A 25,830-nucleotide genomic window follows, 5' to 3' on the forward strand; every position below is an offset into this window, starting at 1 on the left:
AATATAGTGTGTATCCACGTATATGTCGATGCAGCCGGCAGTCGCAGGTCTCCGATTCGCCAATTCTTGTCAGCGAAGGGGCGGGTCTTAGTAATAATACGAGCGCTGATTGGGCAGAGCATGGAATCGTGGCAAGTTCTTGGTAGTAGACTAGCGTGTGATTGGACGTGACTATCTGGAAGTTACCAGGAATCACATGGCAGGCTAGGGGAGGCGTTTTGGAGCAGAATCTCCGCCAGCTCTGCCCCAGAGGAACACCAGAATACTTTCACTTTCTCCAAGCTGCGGATCGGTCCCTTAAACCTGACAATGTTCAGCAGATATCCGGCCTACGGTGAGTTCTGTCACTGCTGTGTTCAGTCTGTGTGTCACTTTAAATCTGTTTAATACTGTTTTCTTGAAGTGTTTGCTTCTGCTTGCAGCCTCTCCATCAGTCAGACGTTGTACTTAATGTAACGGTTCACTGCCTGACCTCCTTTTACAGCTACGTAGCTGATACCAGCCAACAGCTGTTTATGGTGTTGTCTGAAGCCTTCGGGCTGCTTGTTTTACTGCACTTTGTTTACTTGCAGTGTGTCGAACTTGCGGAAAACAGTTTTGCAACGACAGAAACAGGAATTAGATTTTCCAAGAAAGTTCTAGAAAAATTCTAGAAAGGCAGCATGTTCAACTAATAGAAACTAGAATGTCTTTGTGAGGTTTATTCTTCGTCAAACAGGCATACAGAGTGTAGAGCAGTCTGCAGAGCATGACAGCAACAGGATGAAACAAACTTTGATTTATAGTGCAGAGTGTGTGAGTCACAGTCATCAATTAGTGACAGCTGTTGTGGTTAAGTCTAGACAGAAGTGCAAAAGGTTATGGAGAGATCACAAGGTTATAAAAAGCACTAGAATAACAACTACACTAATTTTTTTGGTTTGTTTTAGATAAAGCATCAGCTCAGACTCTGTATTGCTCACAGAGAATATTGTCAGGGGCAGAACTGGTAGCTTCTTGCAGCTGATTTAAATCCCAAACTCTGAACAGAACCTCATCTGGAGCAGGCTAGCTGTGCATCATCAGTTACCATAGTGATCTAGTGAATAAAAACTCTGGCGTTCAGCCTAACATACCTGTGAACCTGTTAGTTGTCTTTGTAGTTCAGTTCTCTGTTCTCCATTTAACTCTGTACAGCTGATATCAGCAAACAGCTGTTGATTGTGTCTGCTAAAGCCTTTGGGTGTGTTTGTTTATGTCACCAGGAGGCAGCAGTGGCTCAGCTGGTACAGCAGCACCAACCTCAAGTTTTCCTTATCAATCCACTCCACGTGCTACAACGTCCATGAGGGGCACACAGAACCGTTCATTCAACCCGTTTAACGGTGAGCTTCTTGCGTGGCATTTCCACCACCACTGGTGTGTGTATGTTGGAATGAGTGAATGAGAAACACACGGTACGGGTGTAACAGGCCAGATTAAACCCCCGGCCAAAGTATACCCGGGTATAAAGGGGCCTAGGCCAAAGTATATCCTGGGGTCTACTTTGGCCAAGGCCAGTTTATAACTGTTGACACATTAAGCCTGTTAAACTCTTAATTGTTAAATTATTTAGGATTTATTTTTTTTACGAAGAGGCATGCTCAACAAGCAAATCATTATGAAAGAACATAACTAGAGTGTACTTGAGCCTTTTTTGGATAAAAACACCATTCATTCGACAGATCAGTTAAGAGAGGACTCAAAAATGTACTGTACAGAAAGGCACAGTTAGAATGCCATAAATTATATTTAAAAAGAAAATGTAGTTATTTTACAAAAATTTAAATCCTTGGAATCAACATGTACAACATTTTTCCAAGTGTCCCTCCAACCGACGGATGGCAACATTATACAGAAATCACTTGGTTCGTCACAAATTTGATAAAGAGTCCTCAAATTTCTTCACATTTTTTATTTGTATTTTTAAAGTATATGTTAGTTTTTCTAGTGATAGGTTTGACTTAAGTAGTTTTATCCAGTCTGTAATATTTGCTCTGTAAGTCCTTTTCCAAAATTGAGCTATCATGTTTTTAGCATTTCTGAAGCTAAAATTCATCAATGTCTGTTCACTTTAATTAGAATGATGTTTTTTTTTAAGGATATATACCAATTAGAATTTCATTGGACCCTAATTCCATTCCAATGAAATTCTTTTTGAAATAATCCTCTCACAAATAGCTCCATCCATCCATCCATCCATTATCTATACACCGCTTAATCCTCACTAGGGTCATGGGGGGGGCTGGAGTCTATCCCAGCTGACTTGGGCGAAGGCAGGGGACACCCTAGACAGGTCGCCAGTTTGTCACAGGGCTACATATATAGACAAACAAACACTCACACATTCACACCTATGGGCAATTTAGAATAATCAATTAACCTCAGCATATTTTTGGACTGTGGGAGGAAGCCGGAGTACCCGGAGAAAACCCACGCATGCACAGGGAGAACATGCAAACTCCATGCAGAAAGATCCCGGGAAAGCCGGGACGCGAACCAGGGATCTTCTTGCTGCAAGGCGAAAGTGCTAACCACTACACCACTGTGCAGCCCTCACAAATAGCTCTTCTTCCTAAAATGTTTGACTTTTTCTAAACTGCCAAACACAGTGAAACAGTGTTCCTCTGTGCATATATCTGCTATGTTTTTATTGAACTGATTCAGCTTTGCAGGAGTTACGTATGTTTGCATTAGTCAGTTATCATGACTTAGTCTGAGCTGTCTGAGCATGAGTTGCAGCACTGGCAGATTTCCACTCCTCTGCTGAGATTTCAGTTTCCAGATCTTTCTTCTGAGCACAGAGCTTGTATTGTGAGCTTTCAGATGAGTGAGATGGGCAGCAATGAGCTTTTGCTTTTCCTTCATGGCAATAGCAAGTCTACCAGAAGGAGAGATGCTGAATTAAAGCATCTCTGGCCTCGTCCAGCCCGTCTCTGGGGTCACAGGTCACATCCATGGCTTCCCTTTCTTAGCTTCCTCAGATGTTATCTGTGAGGAAGAAGTACCCAGAAATTTGACATTAGTGAATGTAAGAATACCGCACCGCAGAAACACTCAAGTACTGTAAAAGTCCTGCATTCAAATAAACAGAACTACATAAATATTATATATCAAATCTGCTTAAAGTACAGAACGTAAAAGCACTTATAATGCAGCATGGTCAATTTCTGAATAATGTAGTAGTATAAATCTGAAGAGTAGCTAGTAATGAAATCTTTTAAATGAATGTACTTGAGTAAAATAGTACGATATTCCCTGCAGAAATGCAGTGGAGTAGAAGAATGAGGCAGCACGAAATGTAAATACTTAGGTAAAGTACAGTAAAATGCAGTAAAATTAAAGTACAGTAAAGTACAGTACAGTAAAGTGCAGTGAAAGTACAATACAGTACAGTAAAGTGCAGTACTGTAAAGGACAGTACAGTAAAATACAGTAAAGTACAGTACAGTACATGGCACCGTGACCTTCAGGTAAAATGCAGCGGTGAAACTACGCCCAAGCTTTACTGTACTGTCCACATATTTGTAACTTCCTCGCAACCATCATTAACAGACAAGCTGATTTATCAAATAGATTACATTAAAATTCGCAAAAGTATGAACGTCACTACCGTAAACACAAGCAAACCGGTAACAGTAGCGTTATTATGTACTTGTTAACATTACCGAGCGACAGCATCAAATAAGTATTCAAAAAATATACACATATATATGAGTGTGTGTCTAATATACTTACACTGACAAAAACTGTAAAAGATTAACTTAGTTTTTGAGTTGTTGGTGAGAAGTTTCGAACTTCATCCAGCGTTGCTATGTGATATCTTGAATTTCGTTCAGTCGGCAGCTGCAGGTCTCCGATTTGTCAATTGTTGCCAGCAAAAGGGCAGGAATATCTGCTATATTTTTACTGAACTGATTCAGCTTTGCAGGAGTTATGAATGTTTGCATTAGCCAGTTATCATGACTTAGTCTGAGCTCTTTGTTTATTATCTGAGCATGAGTTGCAGCACTGGCAGATTTCCACTCCTCTGCTGAGATTTCCAGATCTTTCTTCCGAGCACAGAGCTTATACTGTGAACTCTCAGATGAGTAAGATGTAATCACTTTACAGAATTCAGACATGATGTCCTTCTCTAAACTGTCCTTTGTTATCAGTGTGAACAACTATATGGTTTTGATTTGAGCTTCTTAGTTGTAAGAATTTTTAAAATGTGTTTTCTGTTCAGATTAAACTTAGTTTTTCATAGTTTCAGAATTTGATAGATACAGACCTGGGATCTTTTCCAGTCCTTTGGAGACCCAGATGTTAAATGTAGCATCAGCTTTTTCTAGTGCAGTGGTTCTCAATTTTTTTCTGTGGGGCCCCCCTTCGGAGGGCAAAAGGCTTCCGCGCCCCCCCAATACCTTTGTGTGTGTGCGCTATATATATATATATATATATATATATATATATATATATATATATATATATATATATATATAGCGCAATTTCAGTATTGTTGTACGCTGCGAAAAATAGGCCGATGTTAAAACAATAGTTCAGGTAATTAGTAATGTGTAGACGGACCTTTTCCTTGCAGTCGCTCGCGCCCCCCTTGACATGCCTCTGTCAGGGGGGGCGTGAGCAACTGGGGGCGCCCCACTATTTGAGAAACACCGTCCTAGTGTGAAGAACTGGTTGCAACATATCGGGCTGCACTGTGACAAGGAGTCTGGTTCTTTTAGATATTTTCTTACATCACACCAGATCTTCTATCTTTGGTACAATTTGTGTCCTCAAGTATGTGAATTCCTCTACCAAATTAAATTTAAGAACCTCGGGAGCTGTGCTTCTTCTTTCCTTTTCATGTTATTCCATGAATTTGTGGCTGTGATTGTACAGCAATTGCGCAAGGTTCTTTTGTTAGCGTGAACAACAGCAAGGGCAATGGACATCCCTGACGACAGCCTCTTTTGATGTTAAAAGGTTGTGAAATGTTTCTGTTTAAGATTTCTGCAGACCCACTTTCTAAGACTTTCTCCAAACTTAAACGTTTCCAGAAAATGGAACAGGTACTCGACCCTATCAAAGCCCTTCTCTGTGTCTAATTATAGAAGAGATATTGTTTTTAACATTTTGAAGGTAAACGGTACTTTGTCATTTTCCTGCTTCCAAACATGCAGGAGCAATGCCACGAGCCACCGAGGAGCTGAGGATTGTGCTGGTGGGGAAGACTGGATCTGGGAAGAGCGCCTCAGGAAACACCATTCTTGGCTGTGAGTCCTTTGAATCAGTGATGAGCCCCACGTCCATTACTGACGAGTGCTCCAAGGCCAGAGCAACGGTGGATGGACAAGACGTGGTGGTTATCGACACCCCGGGTCTGTTTGACACCAGGCATGGGGTGAGCACAATATGTAGACACATCAGCCAGTGCATCTCTTACGCTTCTCCAGGACCCCACGTCTTCCTGATCGTCATCGGATTGGGCAGGTTCACGGAGGAAGAGATGAAGACAGTGCAGCAGATTCAGGAGCTGTTTGGTCAGGCTGCAGACAAGTACAGCATGGTCCTGTTCACTCGAGGCGATGATCTCAGAGGCAGAACTATCGAGGAGTTCATCGGGAGGTCCCCAGAACTGCAGGATCTCGTGGCCAGATGCCACGGCCAGTACCACGTCTTTAATAATAACCTGCAGACTGGCCCTCAGGTCACTGAGCTGCTTCAGAAGATCAGAAATATAGTATGGAATAATGGAGGAAGCCATTACACCAGCGAGATGTTCCAGGAAGCAGAAAGATTAGTCAATGAGGAGAAACGGCGCATCCTGATTGAGAAGGAGGCAGAAATGCGCATTGAAAAGGAGCAACTGAGGAATGAAATGCAAGCAGTGTACGAAGAACAGCTGAGGAATCTTAAGGAGCATTTCAAGGCTGAAAGGATGGAAGACAAGAGGGTCAGAGAAGAGGAAAATCAAGCAATGCAGACCAGGTTGGCTGAACTGACAAGGGAGGGTGAGAGGTTTATCAATGCAAAGGTGGAGATGGAGGTGGAGAGGCACAGGGGGAAGCAAAATATGGAGCTGGTGGCGGCAAGCGAGCGTCAGGACAGGGATCAGATGCAGGAGCAGATGCGGAATATGTTTATGGCGATAAGCATGCAGAATCAGCAGAACATGATGGCGATGCAGAATCAACAGCAGCAGCACCAGTGGGAGTTAGAAAGGCAGAGAATGGAGATGCAGCAGAGAGAAGAATCAGCAAAGAGGGAGAGGGAGCTCGACAGAGCTCGATGGGAAGCAGAAAAAGCCGAATTATTAAGGGCACAGTACGAAAGAGATCTGAAAGCCAAGGAGAAAGCTTTGGAGGAGAAGTATGAAAGAGAGGCTAGAGACAAGGCTGAAAAAAGAAATCCAGTAAAGGAATTCTTTTGCAACGTAGCAGAAACTGTTGTGGACAGAGCAGTTGGAGTATGGAACAAGGGTGTCAGCTTTGTTAAAGGCTTATTTAGTTAGTTTAGAACACATAGACGTACACTATATTGCCAAAAGTATTGGGACGCCTGTCTTTACACACGCATGAACTTTAATGACATCCCATTCTGAATCCGTAGTGTTTAGTATAGACTTGGCCCACCCTTTGCAGCTATAACAGCCTTAACTTTGTTCAGGCTTTCCACAAGGTTTAGGAGTGTGTTTATGGGAATTTTAGACCATTCTTCCAGAAGACAGATGTTGGACAAGAAGGCCTGACTATCATCCATGTCTTTGTTGGCCTCCTTTGTGCACTGGTGCAAAGTCATGTTGGAACAGAAGGGGCCCTCCCCATCTGTTCCCACAAAGTTCCCAAAATGTCTTGGTATGCTGTAGCATTAAGAGTTCCTTTCGTTGGTACGAAGGAACTAATCCCCCCTCCACCAAACTTTACACTTCGCAGAGTACAGTCAGGGACGTAGCTTTCTCCCAGTAACCTCCAAACCCAGACTGGTCCATCGGATTGCCAGACAGAGAAACGTGATTGGTCAGTCCAGAGAAGAAGTCCACTGCTGCTTTACACCACTGCATCCGATGCTTTGCATTGCACTTGGTGATGTAAGGCTTGGATGCAGCTGCTCGGCCATGGAAACCCATTCCATGAAGCTTTCTACACTGTTCTTGAGCTAATCTGAAGACCACATGAAGTTTTGAGGTCTGTAGCTACTGACTCTGGAGAAAGTTGGTGATTTCTGCTCTGTGACTTTTGGCCTACCACTTTGTACCTGAGTTGCTGTTGTTCCCAGTTGCTTCTACTTTGTTGTAATACCACTAACCGTTGACCGTGTAATATTTAGTACTGAGGAAACTTTACGAATGGACTTTTATTGTACAGGTGGCAACCTATCATGGTGCCACGCTGAAATTCAGAGCTCCCGAGGGTGACCCATTCTTTCACAAATGTTTATAGAAGCAGTCTGCATGCCTCGGTGTTTGATTTTATACACCTGTGGCCATGGAAGTGATTGGAACACCTGATTTCAATTATTTGGAGGGATGTTCCAATACTCTTGTCAATATAGTGTAGATATCAGAGTCAATGCGGGGGACAGTCGTAACAACACATGCATGTCTACCTGCAGTTATTTAGAAAAATGGCCACGATGTTCACTTGTGCCTGAATTTAGTCTTATTATTGTTCACGCAAGCATTGTTAACTCTGTATGTCTATAATCTGTAGGCTGTAATATTATATAAATAGCGAAACAAGTTGATGCCTTTGTGTGAAATTGTGAAGCCTCTGACCATGCAAAAAAAAAAAACCCACAAAGACATACACAAACATGTACAAGACACAAAATGGCCACAAAGAGACAGACAAGGACTATGATGGTGTGAAAAAGTACCACAAATACTGACAAAATGATCACAAAATTACTGCAACACGATTAGGAGATACAAAATGACCACAAAGGGAAACAAATCAACCTGTTTATGAAGGAGTTAATACGTGAACTGATATTAATCTGATCAGTTTGATTGATGACCCAGAGACAGTCCAGAATCTGAAATATTTAATTATTGCCAGACTTATATGGAAATTTTACCCATTTTTAGATTTTCTGTATAAATTCATGAGTCTGGAGACCTGATGGAGTTGAAATGCTGCATCTTTTCAGCTCATTCAATACTTGGAAGCTTAAAGTTATTGTGTGCAGCAGCAGCCAAACAATCTGCAGGAAAAACACACTCACTGCTAAGAACTGGAAGCTTGCGTCACAAGATCTCAATGTGGACCAGTTTATATTGTCTCCATATAAGGACAGTAAGCTGCTGCTCACATTGCTGGATGTGCTGGGTGTGGTTTGTATTCTGCAGTGGGGGGGAAAGTAATAACAGAGTCTGGTGGGACACTTCAATTAGGACTGATTTCGTTACTTTAAACCCATAGATGTAGATTTCGAGGCCGATGCAGGAGACAATATTTAGGACAAGTGCATTTGTCTCCCCCTTTATTATGAAAATAAATTACACCAATGTCCACATTTAGTACTATATCTCATTAAGAGTGTTTTTTTCATACACTTCAATTGAATATAGTCAGACATAAAGTCTAAGCAACTTTAACATCACAATGTCACCCTGCATGAAGTAAAATTCATCATTTTAAACCAAAATGGATTTCTGATGACTATAAATGATTGTTTGGTCCTCTTGCAGCCACATTTATCCAGTCCTCTCTGTAGATTCTGATGAGGTTTAATCCATGTACACGAGGTGGCTGATGGTCGCCACACTTCTGAGTCTGAACCTTTGAGACAAACTGACTCAGGGGATATACGAAGTGAGTCTCTGAAGAATCCACAAACACCACTAATGTGACATCATTGTGTATGTTAATTAAGTGTGCTGTCATTGCTTATGCAAAAGGTTCAGTTGTTGTATAAGTTACACTGGATCGAGACAGAAGTTGGGAGTCGTTGCGAGGTGGTCACTCGTTGCAAGCCAGGGTAGAAATGCTCTGAGAAAAGGGGATTTAACCGCATAGCTCGGACGGGGGATTCAACATGATCTGCAAAGGAATAACTGTTCTACTGGAAGAATGGACTGAAGGAGTGCTCTTTCTGCACTGTTTGAGGATTAAGAAAGACTGTGATCTAAAAATAACGCTGACTGAAGGAACATTACTGAACTCTACTATTTCCGAGAGGAACAACACCAGAATGGATTGACAAGGTTTTTACTGGCCCTAAATGACAAAAATGGATACAAGCAGATCTAAATCTGGACCGAACCTCCTCCACTTCCCCCTGGAGCCGGTGAGCCTCGGAGGCTCGTCGGTCTTCAGGTGAGCCGCTGGGTGCGCACACCGTCTGCTCTCCCCCTCCAAATTACATAGTCTGGGTGATTATTACTTTTCGTAGATAAAAGCATAGTTCCGCTTATGAGTCAGGTTAAGCAATTGGAATAATATTGATGTTTGATTAATTGTCTGATGATTTAAGAGCTTATGCTACGCCCTTGCCGAAACTATAATAAAACATTTATCTTGCAATTAAAGTTAACAGATTGGAAATTCTATTTATTCCTATCATGATGATGAATTAATCATATATATCTTCTCACTTTGTAAAAAGTCAGGTTAATGTGTGCATTACATCAAAGGTTCTGTCAGGTTACCTATTCGTTGGGGCCGAGGGTGGCCTTTTTTAAACTTATCCTTGGGGTTATCCATTCCTTAACCTCTAAATTTAAACCTAGCAACTTACCAAGTGCAAAATCCGTTAAGAGAAAAGCTGCCGTTAACGGACATGACTGGTAATTAATTTGACCATTCAAAAGAGGCTACTCAGTTGAGTTAGTTATCAGAGGAAGCAGGATCGGCGTCTGGATGGAGGCAGTTACAAGCTAGGCAAATTTTCTCGCTAACCAGCTTAAACATTCCTCAGATCCCTTCTGGGTTAGACCCTCTGGGCTGCAGGAACCGGACCCGTTAGATGGAGAGCTGGTCCAGTAATTCTCTGATAGTTAATTGATGAATTCAATTAATTTAGGAGGTTACTGGCCCTAGGTTTTTACAACCCTCAAATAATGAACACTTAGCAATGAATGGGCTCCGAAAGTGTCCATCAGACTACATTACAGTGTGTTATAAACCGTTTTATAAATGTAAGCCCCAGACAAGAATATAACTGATTTATTACGAGACATTTTTAGTTGAATCTTGTGCATCTATCTGCCAAATTCAGACAAAAAAAAACAACAAAATAGCGTTATTATACACACAAGGACAAAATTGTTGGTACCCCTCAGTTAATGAAAGAAAACCCACAATGGTCACAGAAATAATTTGAATTTGACAAAAATAATAATAAATTCTATGAAAATTAACCAATGAAAATCAGACATTGCTTTTGAACCGTGGTTTAACAGAAATATTTTTAAACAGGCCTGGACAAAAATGATGGTACCCTCAACTTAATATTTTGTTGCACAAACTTTTGAGGCAATCACTGCAATCAAACGATTTCTGTAGCTGTCAGTGAGACTTCTGCACCTCTCAGCAGGTATTCTGGTCCACTCCTCATCAGCAGACTGCTCCAGTTGTCTCAGGTTTGAAGGGTTCCTTCTCCAGACGGCATGTTTCAGCTCCTTCCACAGATGTTCAATAGGATTTAGATCAGGGCTCATAGAAGGCCACTTCAGAATAGTCCAATGTTTTCCTCTTAGCCATTCTTGTCTGTTTTTAGCTGTGTGTTTTGGATCATTATCCTGTTGCAAGACCCATGACCTGCGACTGAGACCAAGCTTTCTGACACTGGGCAGCACATTTCTCTCTAGAATACCTTGATAGTCATGAGATTTCATTGTACCTGCACAGATTCAAGACACCCTGTGCCAGATGCAGCAAAGCAGCCCCAGAACATAACAGAACCTCCTCCATGTTTCACAGTAGGGACAGTGTTCTTTTCTTCATATGCTTCATTTTTGCATCTGTGAACATAGAGCTGATGTGCTAAAAAGTTCCAGTTTTGTCTCGTCTGTCCATAGGACATTCTCCCAGAAGCTTTGTGGCTTGTCAACATGCAGTTTGGCAAATTCCAGTCAGGCTTTTTTATGATTTGTTTTCAACAATGGTGTCCTCCTTGGTCGTCTCCCATGAAGTCCACTTTGGCTCAAACAACGACGGATGGTGTGATCTGACACTGATGTACCTTGACCTTGGAGTTCACCTTTAATGTCTTTAGAGGTTGTTCTGGGCTCTTTTGTTACCATTGGTATTATCCGTCTCTTCCATTTGTCATCAATTTTCCTCCTGCGGCCACGTCCAGGGAGGTTGACTACAGTCCCATGGATCTTAAATTTCTGAATAATATGTGCAACTGTAGTCACAGGAACATCAAGCTGCTTGGAGATGGTCTTATAGCCTTTACCTTTAACATGCTTGTCTATAATTTTCTTTCTAATCTCCTGAGACAGCTCTCTCCTTGGCTTCCTCTGGTCCATGTTTAATGTGGTACACACCATGTCACCAAACAGCACAGTGACTACTGTAACCCTATAAATAGGCTGACTGACTGATTACAAGTTTGTAGACACCTCTGATGCTAATTAGAGGACACACCTTGATTGAACATGTCCCTATGGTCACATTATTTTCAGTCTTTTCTAGGGGTACCATCATATTTTTCCAGGCTTGTTTCATGAGTTTATTTTTTAATTTTAGTTTTTAAATTTATTCTGTTAAACCACGGTTCATAAGCAATGTCTGATTTTCATTGGTTAGTTTTCATTGAATTTCTATTTATTATTACTTTTGTCAAATTCAAATTATTTCTGTGAGCATTGTGGATTTTTCTTTCATTAACCGAGGGGTACCAACAATTTTGTCCACATGTATCAATGTCACTGTCATGGCGGATATTAGAACCCAGTGTCGGCCATGAAAGCAGGCAGAGACAGGTGGTGAATAAGTAAAGATTTATTGACAAATAAAACAATCACAGAACCAACTGGATAAACCAAATTTAATTCAAAAAAGGGGGCAGAACTACTAAAACCTAGAAAATACGGACTAACACAGCAGAATGGGGGACTATGGAAACCTAAGACGAATAAACTAAACCAAAGCTAACCAAATGGGGTTGTGCCATAAAGTGATCGTTTGCCAAAAAGAGGTCACTGCTTTTTTTTTTTTTTTTTTTTTTTTTTTTTTTATTGTTAATTTTTTTTTACCTGCTTTGTGAACTGGACTATAACCAATCTTGTTGTTTTTACCCGCTGACCTGACCTGGAACCCCAACATTGTGGCTCAATAACTGATTTCATTCCTGAGGTTACATTTCAGAGATAATAGCTTATAGGGTAGTTGAGCTGTAGTCCTGCTCCTGAACCTCAGCTAATGATTTTAACTCCATGATATGAGGCTAGTCAACGAACAAGCAACACAACATAGGGCATCTTTATTAATACTTGATTTTATTTTAATTATATGGGTGTCTGGAAACAGCTCCCTTCAGTGAACACAGCTGTCAGAAAGGCCTGTTTCTGGATCGTGTATTGATCAGTCCCAGGACGGAGAAGGCGCTGGCTGCCGCCGTCACCAGACTGATGGCCCCGATGGCCCGAGTAGCCTGCGGAGACAACGAAAAGCACAGGACGGGACTGAGGATAGCCGGAAAGCAACCACAGAGCTCACAGCAACACAATGCACATGGGTTTAATCACATATCCACAATAGGACAAGATCCCAAACAACAACAATACATTAAAGCACCTCAAACCACCAGGAGCAATCTGCTCAACCATCTCTGATTAGCCTGAACATTTTATAGCAGAAAATGGGGATATTTATGAAGATATTTGAGAAATTTTAGCTGCATAGTTCAATTACTTCCTGAGAATTACTTTTGTTTTGAAGTTGCCCATTGACCTACTGTCAGAATGAAATGTGAGGATGTTTAAACAACTATATATCAGGAAATTTTCCACAACTAAGCCTGAAATTTTCACTGATACGACTTGTAATGCCACTAATTCAGAATCTGCAATGCTGAATATTAAAATCGGAATATTTATCAATAAATTGTGAAATTTTAGCTAGATATATCAAATACTATCCCGGAAAGTTTCCACACAGTTAACTTTGAGGCTGTTTGAACAGCAATATCTCAACAACTATTAGATAAAAACCTTATTTCTCATCATGTCACTGATTCAGAATCTGCAATTTTGGACAAGTAGCTCAAATAATCTCTGTGAGTGGAAATGTGAAAAGGTCAAAGCGGTCATGAAAAGTCCCATCTTTGAGTCAACTAGTGCTATTTTCTGAACTGCACATCACAATAATGCAAAAGTAAACATATAGGATACGTTTTAATGTGAAATACTGGGTCACAAAATGGGGAAAAAAAGGATTCTTGTTGAACTTTAATAACTAATTGAGCAGGTATGACCAGTTGTATCACTAAAACAAAAATATTGGTAGATAGTCTGATCAGAGTGAAGCAGAAATCTGGCATTCCAAAATGGTTCTCCAATATAGCTTAGACTTTTCATACGCTACTGTTCAAAAGTTTAGTGTCCCTTAGAAATGTCCTCATTTTTGAAAGAAAAGCATTTTTTTTCAATGAAGACAACATTAAATGAATGATAAATCCAGTCTAGACATTGTTAATGTGGTAAATGACTATTCTAGCTGGAAACGGCTGATTTTTAATGGAATATCTCCATAGAGGTACAGAGGAACATTTCCAGCAACCATCACTCCTGTGTTCTAATGCTACATTGTGTTAGCAAATCGTGCTAATTGATGATTAGAAAACCCTTGTGCGGTTATGTTAGCACCTGAATAAAAATGGGAAATTGCCTGGGTGACCTCAAAGTTTTGAACGGTAGTGTATTTATGTATAATATTGGCTTTTTTTCCAGCTTCATATCCCACTTTGTTGGCTAGAGAAGCACAGTGAACTGTTATTTGATATCCTCATTGAATTCATAAACTTACTGGAAGCAGTGCTCGAAGCTAAACTCTCTAAACAGTTTCTATAAAAATACATGTTCTCACACTTTAACTTTCTTCCCTTTAACTTGAAGGCCAAGTTTATTTCCAACTGAACACAAAGCAGCAGAAATAGTTTGATGAATTTGATGATTAGACATCTAAATGACTATTCTATGGCTTATGGTAGCATTGATGTCGGAGCCATGTTGTAAAAATGTGAAACTGCGCCAGTGGTGGATGTTCTTCAGTCACTGTGGTCTGATGGGTGAAAATGTACTATTTTGCCCTGATGGCACAAGAGACAGAAGCAAAACAAACAGTGAGAGACCTGCTCGGACACCCCCTCCCCGTAGCGCAGGAGGGTAACAAAGTGCTCGCAGTTGCTCCCCAGCAGGTCGTAGGAAACCTCCTGGCCGATGAGGACCTGCGCTCGCTGGATGATTTCGCAGACGGGCAGCGGCGTGTGGTTGTGGTCGTACTTGTTGTTGACGCGGTACGAGTCGCTTCCCACCACCTCCTTCAGCAGCTGCATGCGCACCACGGCCTTCCTGCTGAACACCGACTTCACGCTGGACATGGCGGCCGCCTGGTTCTCGTCTGTGGGGCAGGAGGGACATTTTATTTTTTAAAAAGGAGGCAAACAAAGTCTTCCTGTCATCCAAGGGAACAAAGGTGGATATCTGAGGATCCATAGGTTTATTCAATGAAGACAGGCCTTTAAAAAGATCCTAAACACTTTGAACCCCAGCTACACAGACAAACAAAGTCCAAAAAGAGGCTAAAAGAAGAGTGGGTTTGTAATTTTCTACTGTTTCTATAAACAGTACATTTAATACATATGGGGTTTATCACATATCTATGATAAAATGTGATTCCAAACACCATAAAGTCAAATTAAAGCATCTCAAACCACCAGGATCCTTCTACTCAGCCATCTCTGATTAACCTGAAATAGCATAAAATATGGATATTTATAAAGATATTTGTGCACATTGGAATTTGAGGCTGTTTGAACTGCAAAATCTCAGGAACTAAAGACAAAAGCCTGAAATTTTCACTTTTATATTGTTTTCTTGAATAGATAATTGAGGATTTGTGTGTTTATGAAATTAATACTGGCCTTTAAAAAGATCTAAAACACTTATTGGATCCCGGCTACATGGACAAATTTAACTGTTTCCATCCTACAAATGCCAAAAACTGCCTAAAAGAAGAGTGTGTTTGCAATTTTCTACTCTACAAAATTATGTTTAGACTCAAAAAGTAGGAAAACAAAATGAACAGTTTGCATCGATCTTTTTGAGTTACAGCAGCTTCTAATGCAATTATATTTAACCAACAAAATACACTGAGTTAGAGGAATTTGCTTTCCATCTGCAGTTTGTTTTTTATTACCTCTTTGCTAAAGATTGGTGGAATCAACACACATTTTTTAAGTTAATCATTCAAATACCAGTAATATGGTGTCAACCCAACTCATCAAAAATAATGTCTACAACTTAAAAGGTTTATCTAAAGTTGATTCAGTAAATATCATAATTATGAACACAAGTTTTCAAGTTAGCAAATTTAAAAAATGAAGTTGCTCCAATGAGGACTTGAAATCCTGAAATCAAGGTGAAAAAAAATTAAGATATTGAGCCAAATTTATTAAGTTGACTTAACTTAAATTTAGTTTTAAAATAATTCATGCAGAAATTTGAGTTTAAATGACACAGTATTAAGTTGAAGCAATTATTAATATTACTGTGTCAACACATCAAAAATAGTATTTGCAGCATGAAAGATTTATCTAAATCAGGTGTGTCACACATGCGGCCTGCGGGCCAAAAGCGGCCCTCCTGAAGGTCCAGTCTGGCCCTGAAAGTGTAAAAATGACATAGAAGACATTAACTGCAGATTGCAAATTAGTAAAACTATAAATTTTAAATAATTTCTAGGCCATGACAAGTTTTGGTCATAAAGTGAAATACTAGATTGTTCGTTGTTCTTTTGTTGATTTCTGTCTCATTTTTGTAATATTTTGCCTTTCTTTTGTTGTTTTTTGTCTTTTTTGTCTGACTTTTGCTGTTTCTCATTTTTGTCGTTTTCTTCTTGTTTTTGACGTTTTGTGTTTTCTTTGTCTCACTTGTTTGTCTTTTTTTGTTTTGTTTCTCGCTTTTCTCATTTTTTGTCTCGTTTGTGTCATTTGTGAAATTTTTTGTCTCGTTTTTGTCATTTGTCTATTTTTTGTCACTTTGTAATTTTGTTTCATGTCATGTGTCTTGTTTTTGATCATTTTGTGTCTCATTTTTGTAATATTTTGTCTTGTTTTTGTTGTTTTTTTGTCTTCTTTTTGTCTGAGATTTGTCGTTTTGATCATAAAGTAAAATACTGTATTGTTCAGTTCCAGATACCTGTGACTAAATGTTGTGTTCCTTTGTAGACACTCTGTGATGTGGAAGTTGTAATGTGTAAATGATAAACTGAGGCATAATGTTGTTGAAATTCAATTTATTTTTCTTCAGAAATTTTAGGTTGTTTATAATGTTTTGTAAAAACATATTTCCTGAAATATGAGCATTTTCAGAACTTTTTTGCACTAAAACAAAGGAAAAATTAGGAGTTGTGATTATTTATAGGTTGTTATGCTGTGATTTTCCTGGTCATTTGACATCAAATTTGGCTGAATGTGGCCCCTGAACTAAAATGAGTTTGACCCCCCTGATCTAAATCATAAAATCAAGCATTTTATCTACATACTATGCATTTAATTTGGTGGTGAGAGAGCATTTCGTGAATTACTTTTTGGAATATATGACTAATATACACAAAATACATTATTGTGCATCAGCAAGTTTTGTGAAAAATGGACCAAAATTCCAGCCGCTGTGTGCTTTAATGTGTGAACGTCAGCTAAAAGTGCTGTAAAAAAAGCTGTAAAAGGAAAAATGTTACTTAAAAGTCAGATTTTCCACATGAAAATACTGAAAAAACAGAAAAACAAGTACCGTGTTAGCCTAAAACTAAACCATACCTATGTTGAAACGCATGAACTCTTTATTTATTTGCATGTTTATTGTCATATTTAGATTAAAAATAGGAACTTTAATCCACCAGGCTTCCTCATAAGATGTGAAAGTTGTCAAGTCACACTGTGGACTGGAGGCTTTTACTGACCGACGGGAGTTAAGTTGATGATGTAACCGTCTCCCAGGTAGAGAGCCCAGTGCTGATAGGCCGGTCTGAAGATCTCAATGAGGTCACCTGGCTGGGGGTCACCGGAGGGCTCAGGAAGGTCAGGGTCATTAGAGGCCATCTGCACAGAAAGTTTCATTTCACCAATTTTGCTGCTTTCTTGATATAAAATACACATAAAAATGCTTTGAGGGTGGCATAAGTGATGCTTTGGAAATCCTGAATATTCTACGAGTGGAATTTTCTCGCTAAATTTGAAAAACATGTGATAAACACATTTAAATCTTACTTTTCAATCAAGTTTTTTAAAATTTTGAGCTGCTGTATCACTTAAAAGATATTCACTACTCTTCAAAAGTTCAGTCACTTCAAAATGTGCTTATTTTTGAAAGAAAATCAGTTTTTTCAATGAAGATAACATTAAATGAATCAGAAATCCAATCTAGACATTTTTAATGTGGTAAATAACTATTCTAGCTGGAAACGGCTGATTTTTAATGGAATCTCTCCATAGAGGTACAGAGGAACATTTCCAGGAACCATCACTCCTGTGTTCTAATGCTACATTGTGTTAGCTAATGGTGTTGAAAGGCTAACTGATGATTAGAAAACCCTTGTGCAATTATGTTAGCACATGAATAAAAGTGTGAATTTTCATGGAAAACATGAAATTGGGTGACCTCAAACTTTTCAACGTTACTGTACCTACTTACCTATAGATCCACCTACCTACCTACTTACCTACCTACCTACCTTCCTTCCTACCTAACTATATACATTCCCTCCTACCTACCTACCTACCTACCTATAGAATGACCTACCTACCTACCTACCTACCTTCCTACCTACCTATCACACTTCCTACCTATCTTCCTCCCTACTTATCTACCTATAGCTCTACCTACCTACCTATCTACCTTACTTCCGTCCTACCTACCTACCTACCTACCTATAGATCTACCTACCTACCTACCTACCTACCTATAGACCTACCTACCTACCTATAGACCTACCTACCTACCTATAGACCTACCTACCTACTTACCTACCTACCTATAGACCTACCTACCTACCTACCTACCTACGTACCTACCTACCTATAGACCTACCTACCTACCTACCTACCTATCTACCTACCTATAGACCTACCTACCTACCTACCTACCTACCTACCTACCTACCTATCTACCTACCTATAGACCTACCTACCTACCTACCTATAGACCTACCTACCTACCTACCTATCTACCTATCTACCTACCTACCTATCTACCTACCTACCTATAGACCTACCTACCTATAGACCTACCTACCTACCTACCTACCTATAGATCTACGTACCTACCTACTTACCTACCTATCTACCTACCTACCTACCTACCTACCTACCTACCTATAGATCTACGTACCTACCTACCTAAAGACCTACCTACCTACCTAGCTATAGACCTACCTACCTATAGACCTACCTAACTATAGACCTACCTACCTACCTACCTACCTATAGATCTATGTACCTACCTACCTACCTACCTACCTATAGATCTATGTACCTACCTACCTACCTACCTATAGACCTACCTAACTATAGACCTACCTACCTATAGACTTACCTACCTACCTACCTACCTATAGATCTATGTACCTACCTACCTACCTACCTACCTACCTACCTACCTACCTACCTATAGACCTACCTACCTATAGACCTACCTAACTATAGACCTACCTACCTACCTACCTACCTACCTACCTACCTATAGACCTACCTACCTACCTACCTACCTATAGATCTATGTACCTACCTACCTACCTACCTACCTACAGACCTACCTACCTATAGACCTACCTACCTACCTACCTACCTACCTACCTACCTACCTACCTACCTACCTATAGATCTACGTACCTACCTACCTATAGACCTACCTACCTACCTACCTATAGATCTACATACCTACCTACCTATAGACCTACCTACCTACCTACCTACCTACCTACCTACCTATAGACCTACCTACCTATAGACCTACCTACCTATAGACCTACCTACCTACCTACCTACCTACCTACCTACCTACCTACCTATAGACCTACCTACCTATAGACCTACCTACCTACCTACCTACCTACCTACCTACCTACCTACCTATAGACCTACCTACCTATAGACCTACCTACCTACCAACCTACCTACCTACCTACCTACCTACCTATAGACCTACCTACCTATAGACCTACCTACCTACCTACCTACCTACCTACCTACCTATAGACCTACCTACCTATAGACCTACCTACCTACCTACCTACTTACCTACCTATTGGTCTACCTTCAGTAATCCTTCAGTAAAAAGCTACTTGACTTCTCTTTTGGTACTTGAAGATGTGAAATGTCTCTAAAACCTCTGATGCTACAATGGAGAGATAAACATCATACATATCTCTGATCATATTGAAAGGCTCATTGATGATAACCTTAGAAAACCCTTGTGCAGTTATGTTAGCGCATGAATAAAAGTGGGAGTTTTCATGGAAAACATGAAATTGCCTGGGTGACCCCAAACTTTTTAGTGTAATTTGAGAAACTATAGCTGTAAATGTGCAGGCTATGAGAAAAAACACACACGGCTGAATGTATTTTCAGCCTTCCGGTCAACTTACAGTAGAGTTGTGTTGTCGTTTATCCATCCCACATCATGCTTCCACAAATTCTAAAAAAGAAAACGAGACACAGAGAGAATGTTTTCATGCTATCATCAAATGTAATCCTGGTGACGTTGAAACTACTTGCGTGTTTTTTTTTTCTCGCTTGATTTGTGATAAGACAAGATTCAAAAGGCAAAATAAGTAAATTCCTGGAGAAAGAGAATGCTAGATAGAGTGGTACAATGTACATGTCAGCCATACATACACACACACACAATACACACCGGCTCGCACGCAGACAATACACACCCCAGCTGTTGTGTCATCTGTGTTGCCACAATAGCCACCAACACAATGGGGAAGCTGACAGAAAAATAGCTCCGGCTCAGGTTGTTTCACATCAGTTTGGATCAAAAATTAACACCGGGATGGGATGAAATCTATATCAGCGCAGGAGGGCCCACGACCACATGATCATTACTAATGCATGATGCTGAAAGGTCATGTATTATTTACCAAACCATCAGCATTCACGAGCGGCCGCTAACATGAAAACATAATTTATCCAGCAATAATTCTCTATTGATTTAGGCCTCCTCTTGGGCTCGTTTCTCAGGAACATGAGGCTTGTTTAATCATTCAAAAATGGCAGAAATTTAAAAAAGATCCCAATAAACATTGTTTATATCTCATTATTAAGTCCATTACTAAACATTTCTATTAATATTTAGTGCAGTGGTGTTCTTTAGCTCTCACAGATCATGGTTCAATGCAGATAATTCACTGTTTTTTCATTAAAAAAAATACACGTTAAAAATTTAAAAAAATAAATAAATAAGACCTACATATAAAAGACAATAGTTTTACATGACATTAATTTTTAACATTTTTTTATTCTTTTTGCGGTGGGATAAAAAAGACACCTCCTCTGTTCACGGTGCAAATATGTGAAATGAACCATTTTTTATTTTATATGTTGATTCTTACGCCAAGCAGAAGAAGTTTCATACCAAAAAAAAAACTTTTAACTAATATTTTTTTAATGTTTTTTCTTTTTATTTTATCTACTTTGACCCTGTAAAGCCTTACCCATCAAAAAAATTCCCAGAAAATTCAAGGGGTTTTTTTGGAAATAGATGTTTATTGACCCTTTTAACAAAATCCATTGAAAAATATATATATTAAATTTGCCATATCATTTTGTTTATAAGATATTTTTTGTATCACGTTTGATCCATTGGGCAGTTGTGGCAACTTTTTGCTTACAACAATGTTGATTTTAGAAACAAAAACTAGTTTTGTCCAATTTATTTAACTATTTATCATATGAAATAGAGGTCTCAGAAACTCATGAAGCAAATATTGTACAAATGGTTATAATAAAGGGTTAAAAATGGGTCAATTTGAGGCATACTCACCCAAACACCAGCAGCTTTTTCTTCCTCACCATTTTAATTCTCCATCATAAGTCCGCACAAGACCATGAGAAAATCCAGCAAGAGAAAGGAAAAGAAAGGCAGAAATTGATCCTGAGTTCCTGAGATGACAAAGCGGCTGTTTTTGGATATCTCGAACCAGAGGCTGGAGGCGTTTCGGCTGCTCTGACCGGTGGCAGTTTGCCACGGTTGCTAAGGTCACGCACACATATACACACTGAGAGGCATTTCCTCTCATTCACAAGCAGTCGCTCCACTTCCCTGAATAACAGTTATTGTGGGTTTGCAAAGGCGACACGTGCAGCTCAGTTCAGACTCAGTTCAGACTGGAAAGGTGACGTTAGTGTAGCAGCAAATGTTCATCAATGATACTGGAGTTTTAATGTTTCTGTGCAATATCACAAACTCAGAAGGGTCATTCCACCCATCCAACTTCAAATAATCCATGTACAAAACACTAAAACATGTAGTTGTTGTGTAAATGTACGTGTCCTAAGACTGAATCTAAAAAGAATAGAAGAAAAGAATGTTGAAAATGTTTTTAAAAATATCAAATAATTCTGGAGTTTCCTCTAAAATGCCATTTTTCTCTTGTTCCACCCCCTGATGGCCAAACTGAATCTCAAATAAAACGGTTCAAATGAAAATTAAATCTCCTTTTTTTTGGTATTATTTTTTTTCCATTGATGTCTCTTGTAACTGTGGGAACAACACAATATTTCAACTGATAATTATTATGCATGGAATGTGTGTCCCACAACATGCAGACAACCCTGTTGATGACGTTTTTGTCATTTTGCGTCTTGTTTATGTTGCTTTGTGCCTTGTTTTTGCCATTTTGTGTCTCGTCTTTGTCATTTTGTGTCTCGTTTTTGTCATTTTGTGTCCTGTTTTTGTCATTTTCTTATTCGTTTCTGTCGCTTTGTGTCTTGATTTTTTTGTTTTATGTCTTGTTTTTGTCATATTGTTTCTTGTGTTTGTTGTTTTGTGTCTTGCATCTGTCATTTTCTGTTTCGTTTCTCTCATTTTGTGTCTTGTTTTTGTCATTTTATGTCTTGCTTTTGTCATTTTGTGTCTTGTTTTTGTTGTTTTGTGCCTTGTTTTTGTCATTTTCTGTCGTTTCTGTCATTTTGTGCCTTGCTTTTGTCGTTTTGTGTCTCATTTTTGCTGTTTTGTGTCTTGTTTTTCTCATTTTATGTCTTGCTTTTGTTGTTTTGTGTCTTGCTTTTGTTGTTTTGTGTCTTGTTTTTTTCATTTTCTGTTTCGTGTCTGTCATTTTCTGTTTTGCTTCTGTCATTTTGTGTCTTGTTTTTGTCATTTTATCTTACTTTTGTTGTTTTGTGTTGCGTTTTTGTTGTTTTATGTCTTGATTTTGTTGTTTTGTGTGATTTTGTTGTTTTGTGTCTCCTTTTTGTTGTTTTGTCTTGATTTTGTTGTTTTGTGTCTTGTTTTTGACATTTTATGTTTTGTTTCTGTCATATTATTTTATCTTAATTCTTTACATTTTTTTTATTCGATTCCAAGAGAGCCCTGCACTAGAATTCCTGTGTGACTAGACTGTCTGTTTGTGCACAAATGGCAAATGAGAAAATCTTTAATCTTTTAGCCAAACCATTCTCAGCTAAAACACTGTCGATTTTTTACTTTACCTGTACAGTCTTGCTGCAAGACAAACAGTATTCTCTGCTTTTTGCACTGTATTCTCACTCTACCAATTGTCATTTTGCACTACTGTGTATGTATATTCTTCTCTAGATGTATAAATATCTATATTTTTTCTATACTTATTTTATTATTCTGTTTTCCTTATTCCTAGTGTGATACCAACAGCCGAAACCAAATCCCTTGTATGTTGTGTACGTACTTGGCCATTAAAACTCATTATTGAATCATGAAAAAAAATTCAACCATAGCTCATTTGTGATTTCATGTCTATGTGTGATGATAATTACTCAAACTAGAGCAACTTACGGTGCAATAAAATGTGCTTTCATTCTTATTGGGTTTAATGGTGGAAGGTTCGGTGATGCATTCACACGCACAGTAATGTTTTTGATGCAAATATCTTGCAGAAAAATGAGACAAAAAAATACCTTAATATGACAGAAAAATATTGTGACTTTAGCAAACAGTCAGACTTTTACAGTAAAATAACGTCCGGGATTCAGCTGTAACTGATGATAAACTGTGACTGTCTGAGGTAGAAAAAAGATTAATTATGATTATAAGTAATTATGAAAGTTATTTCCATATGTTCATTAATCATGCGTTGTACATTGTCTTTATTATACACTTATTATATCTTTTTAGCCATATAGTACTTTTGTATTTCTTGTCCAGTTTCTTCATACTCCATCTCTGTCCAGCTGCTATAATGTGTAAATTTCCCCAATAAGTTATCAATTAAGTTAATTGTATCGTATTGCATCGTATTGCATCTTATCTTATCTTATCTTATCTTATCTTATCTTATCTTATCTTATAATCTTTACTACTGTTTTCAATTGCACTCTAATACCAGTTGCTTTCACTGTAATTTGGACATTGTAGTTTCAGTGTATTAACTCAATCTAAGTTTAAATAAAGTCTGACTGACGGAATTTGGGCTCTACATTGTAATTATTTATTTATTATTTTTGTCATCTGCATGACTGATTTCTGTAATACTGTTTTATATGGTTTAACCAAGAACAATATAGCTCTACTTCAAGTATTTCTAAACTTTCCTCAATTTTTATTTGTGATAACAAGATTGTGCTCTACCATTATTAAAACGTTTTCAGTCGCATTTTTAAATGCTCCCAGAATGCTTTTATTAACATTCTTTTAAACATTTACATGTGTTTTAAAATATTATTTGAAATCAGAGATACAGAGAACATGACACACAAATGTCAATGTGTTGATGTAGTATCGCAAATGGCCTGTGGGGGCAGCAACACGCATGCGCCGCGTCCAGTCTGCCGCTAATGTCAGCAGCAGAAGAAGAAGCAGAATCCAAACAGAAGGTTAGCAAGATTGACAGCAAGGAATCCTTCAGCGAGAACAGACTGTCTGTTCTGTGTTGACACGAATCGATACTGTTTGTGTTATGAGAAGAAGAGGACGCTGCTTCTCTCAGGAACGTGGTAAGAAAAACAAACAAACAAGAAAAACTCAACTTGCTATTGCTAGCTTATAGCGGCTTTAACGTTAGCTATCTTCATCTGTTAGCTAACCTGACAGCAGCACGCGTCCGCTCGTTTAACGTCAGATTTCCATGTGTTTTAATTAACCTAAATTATCTGAGAAAAGCCTGACATGAGCATTTAAACGCTGTATGCTGTTTTCAAATGCCCTGTGTAACGGAGGTGTCACCGCTAACTTGTGTTTCTACTCCGCTGACAGTTAGATAACTTCGTTAGCAAACATCTTGTACGAGCAGCTCAGCTTCCCTGCAGACCCACAGTCCCCTTCACCTTGTTATCTGTGCTGCTCTTGTCCACCGATATAAATGCCCTTTTTGACCCCTCCTGCTGTAGATTGAACAGCATGGCTGCTGCCCCCCTTCTCAGACGGACGGACTCGGCCCAGGGGGAGTTTTCCCCGCTGAAACACTTCGTTGTGGCCAAGAAGAAGATCAGTGATGTGTTCGAACAACTCCTCAACTATGCGAAAGAGACCTCAGAGTTTGCAGAAGGTAAGAGGGTTTGATAATCTGGGGGATTTTGTCAGTTAGATCCAGTGGGTAATGTTTTTATTACTGCAAAAAGTGTAGTTATTATCTTGCTACAATATTTGCACTATTATCATCTCAGTAAGTTGTCCTATGTTGCACTACTGCCAGTTCATAAGTTGATTTTTAGGCAAGTTTATTTGTATAGAACAGTTCATACACAAAGCAATCCAAGGTGCTTTACTGTGGCAAAGAAATGCATCCAGCACAGAAGTTTAAAATTAATTATAAAGATGATTTAACCCTTTAAGACCCACCATTGTAAAAGTCTGCCAGGACATATTCTTGCATTTTTACATGCTGTAGTGCCATTTTTTGGAGTGTTTTTATTTGCTTTACATCAAAATAACCCTTATATCCCAAGTTTTAATAATATGTATTGACTTATGTATTAACTGCGACAATAAATTGCTTAAAAGTGCAACAAACCTTACAAAAATGAAAATCGTTTTTGTTTTTTTCACATATATTTGAAAATACAGAAACTGCATAGCTGTATCCCTCAAATTTGTAAATGTAAAAAAGTTGCACAATATCCTTTGGAACCACAGGAAATTTATTTTGGAGCCTGTACGTCACTTGCTTTTTGAGATATGGTCAATTTGGTAACCTGTAAAAATAATCCTGAAAATAAATAAATGCAAAAATTTGCAGAGACAATAACATCAAAACAAACTATTTACAATAGTGCAATGAAATTTCTAAGTGTGCCAGATACTAATGAACACACATATTTTATGTACAAAACCGTGGTCAGACCATAAAAAATGCATTTGAATGTAAAAGAAAATCATTTTTACGGAGTTGAATCAGAAACAGAATTTTGATGGCTGCCTGGTCATCAAAATGATGGGTTTGTATTTTTACAAAGCCATCA

At 38.8% G+C, this 25,830-nt stretch overlaps 3 protein-coding genes across 3 annotated transcripts in view; 2 read left to right on the forward strand and 1 right to left on the reverse strand.

Annotated features, from left to right (window-relative positions):
• LOC111565987 (uncharacterized) overlaps positions 1-9,532 on the forward strand; it is a 29,758-nt gene extending 20,226 nt beyond the window's left edge. The window contains 3 exon segments of the mRNA XM_055017812.1: positions 183-334; positions 1,245-1,364; positions 5,184-9,532. Coding sequence (XP_054873787.1) covers positions 183-334; positions 1,245-1,364; positions 5,184-6,514 — 1,603 coding nt within the window. The 3' untranslated portion in view covers positions 6,515-9,532.
• A 2,902-nt stretch (positions 9,533-12,434) lies between these two features.
• plaat1 (phospholipase A and acyltransferase 1) lies at positions 12,435-21,431 on the reverse strand. Its single transcript, XM_023266336.3, has 5 exons — positions 21,221-21,431; positions 19,818-19,867; positions 17,136-17,274; positions 14,305-14,573; positions 12,435-12,606 (listed from the first exon to the last, which is right to left on the reverse strand). The coding sequence occupies exons 2-5, from the start codon at positions 19,842-19,844 to the stop codon at positions 12,505-12,507; spliced, it is 537 nt and encodes a 178-aa protein (XP_023122104.1). The 5' UTR covers positions 19,845-19,867; positions 21,221-21,431; the 3' UTR covers positions 12,435-12,504.
• A 2,775-nt stretch (positions 21,432-24,206) lies between these two features.
• mfn1b (mitofusin 1b) overlaps positions 24,207-25,830 on the forward strand; it is a 31,581-nt gene continuing 29,957 nt past the window's right edge. The window contains exons 1-2 of the mRNA XM_023266328.3: positions 24,207-24,366; positions 24,760-24,917. Of these exons, the coding sequence (XP_023122096.2) occupies positions 24,770-24,917 (148 nt within the window). The 5' untranslated portion in view covers positions 24,207-24,366; positions 24,760-24,769. The remainder of the gene's footprint in view (positions 24,367-24,759; positions 24,918-25,830) is intronic.

This window comes from Amphiprion ocellaris, chromosome 2 (assembly GCF_022539595.1).
Source record: "Amphiprion ocellaris isolate individual 3 ecotype Okinawa chromosome 2, ASM2253959v1, whole genome shotgun sequence".
Taxonomy (NCBI): domain Eukaryota; kingdom Metazoa; phylum Chordata; class Actinopteri; family Pomacentridae; genus Amphiprion; species Amphiprion ocellaris.

Excerpts from the sequence above, each read along its gene's own strand:
- plaat1 (XM_023266336.3), bottom strand. The coding sequence starts at position 19,844 with ATGGATAAACGACAACACAACTCTACT. Across the intron at positions 14,574-17,135 it reads CATCAACTTAACTCCCGTCG|ACGAGAACCAGGCGGCCGCC; the intron begins GTCAGTAAAAGC and ends CCTGCCCCACAG. Across the intron at positions 12,607-14,304 it reads GGGAGGGGGTGTCCGAGCAG|GCTACTCGGGCCATCGGGGC; the intron begins GTCTCTCACTGT and ends TTGTCTCCGCAG.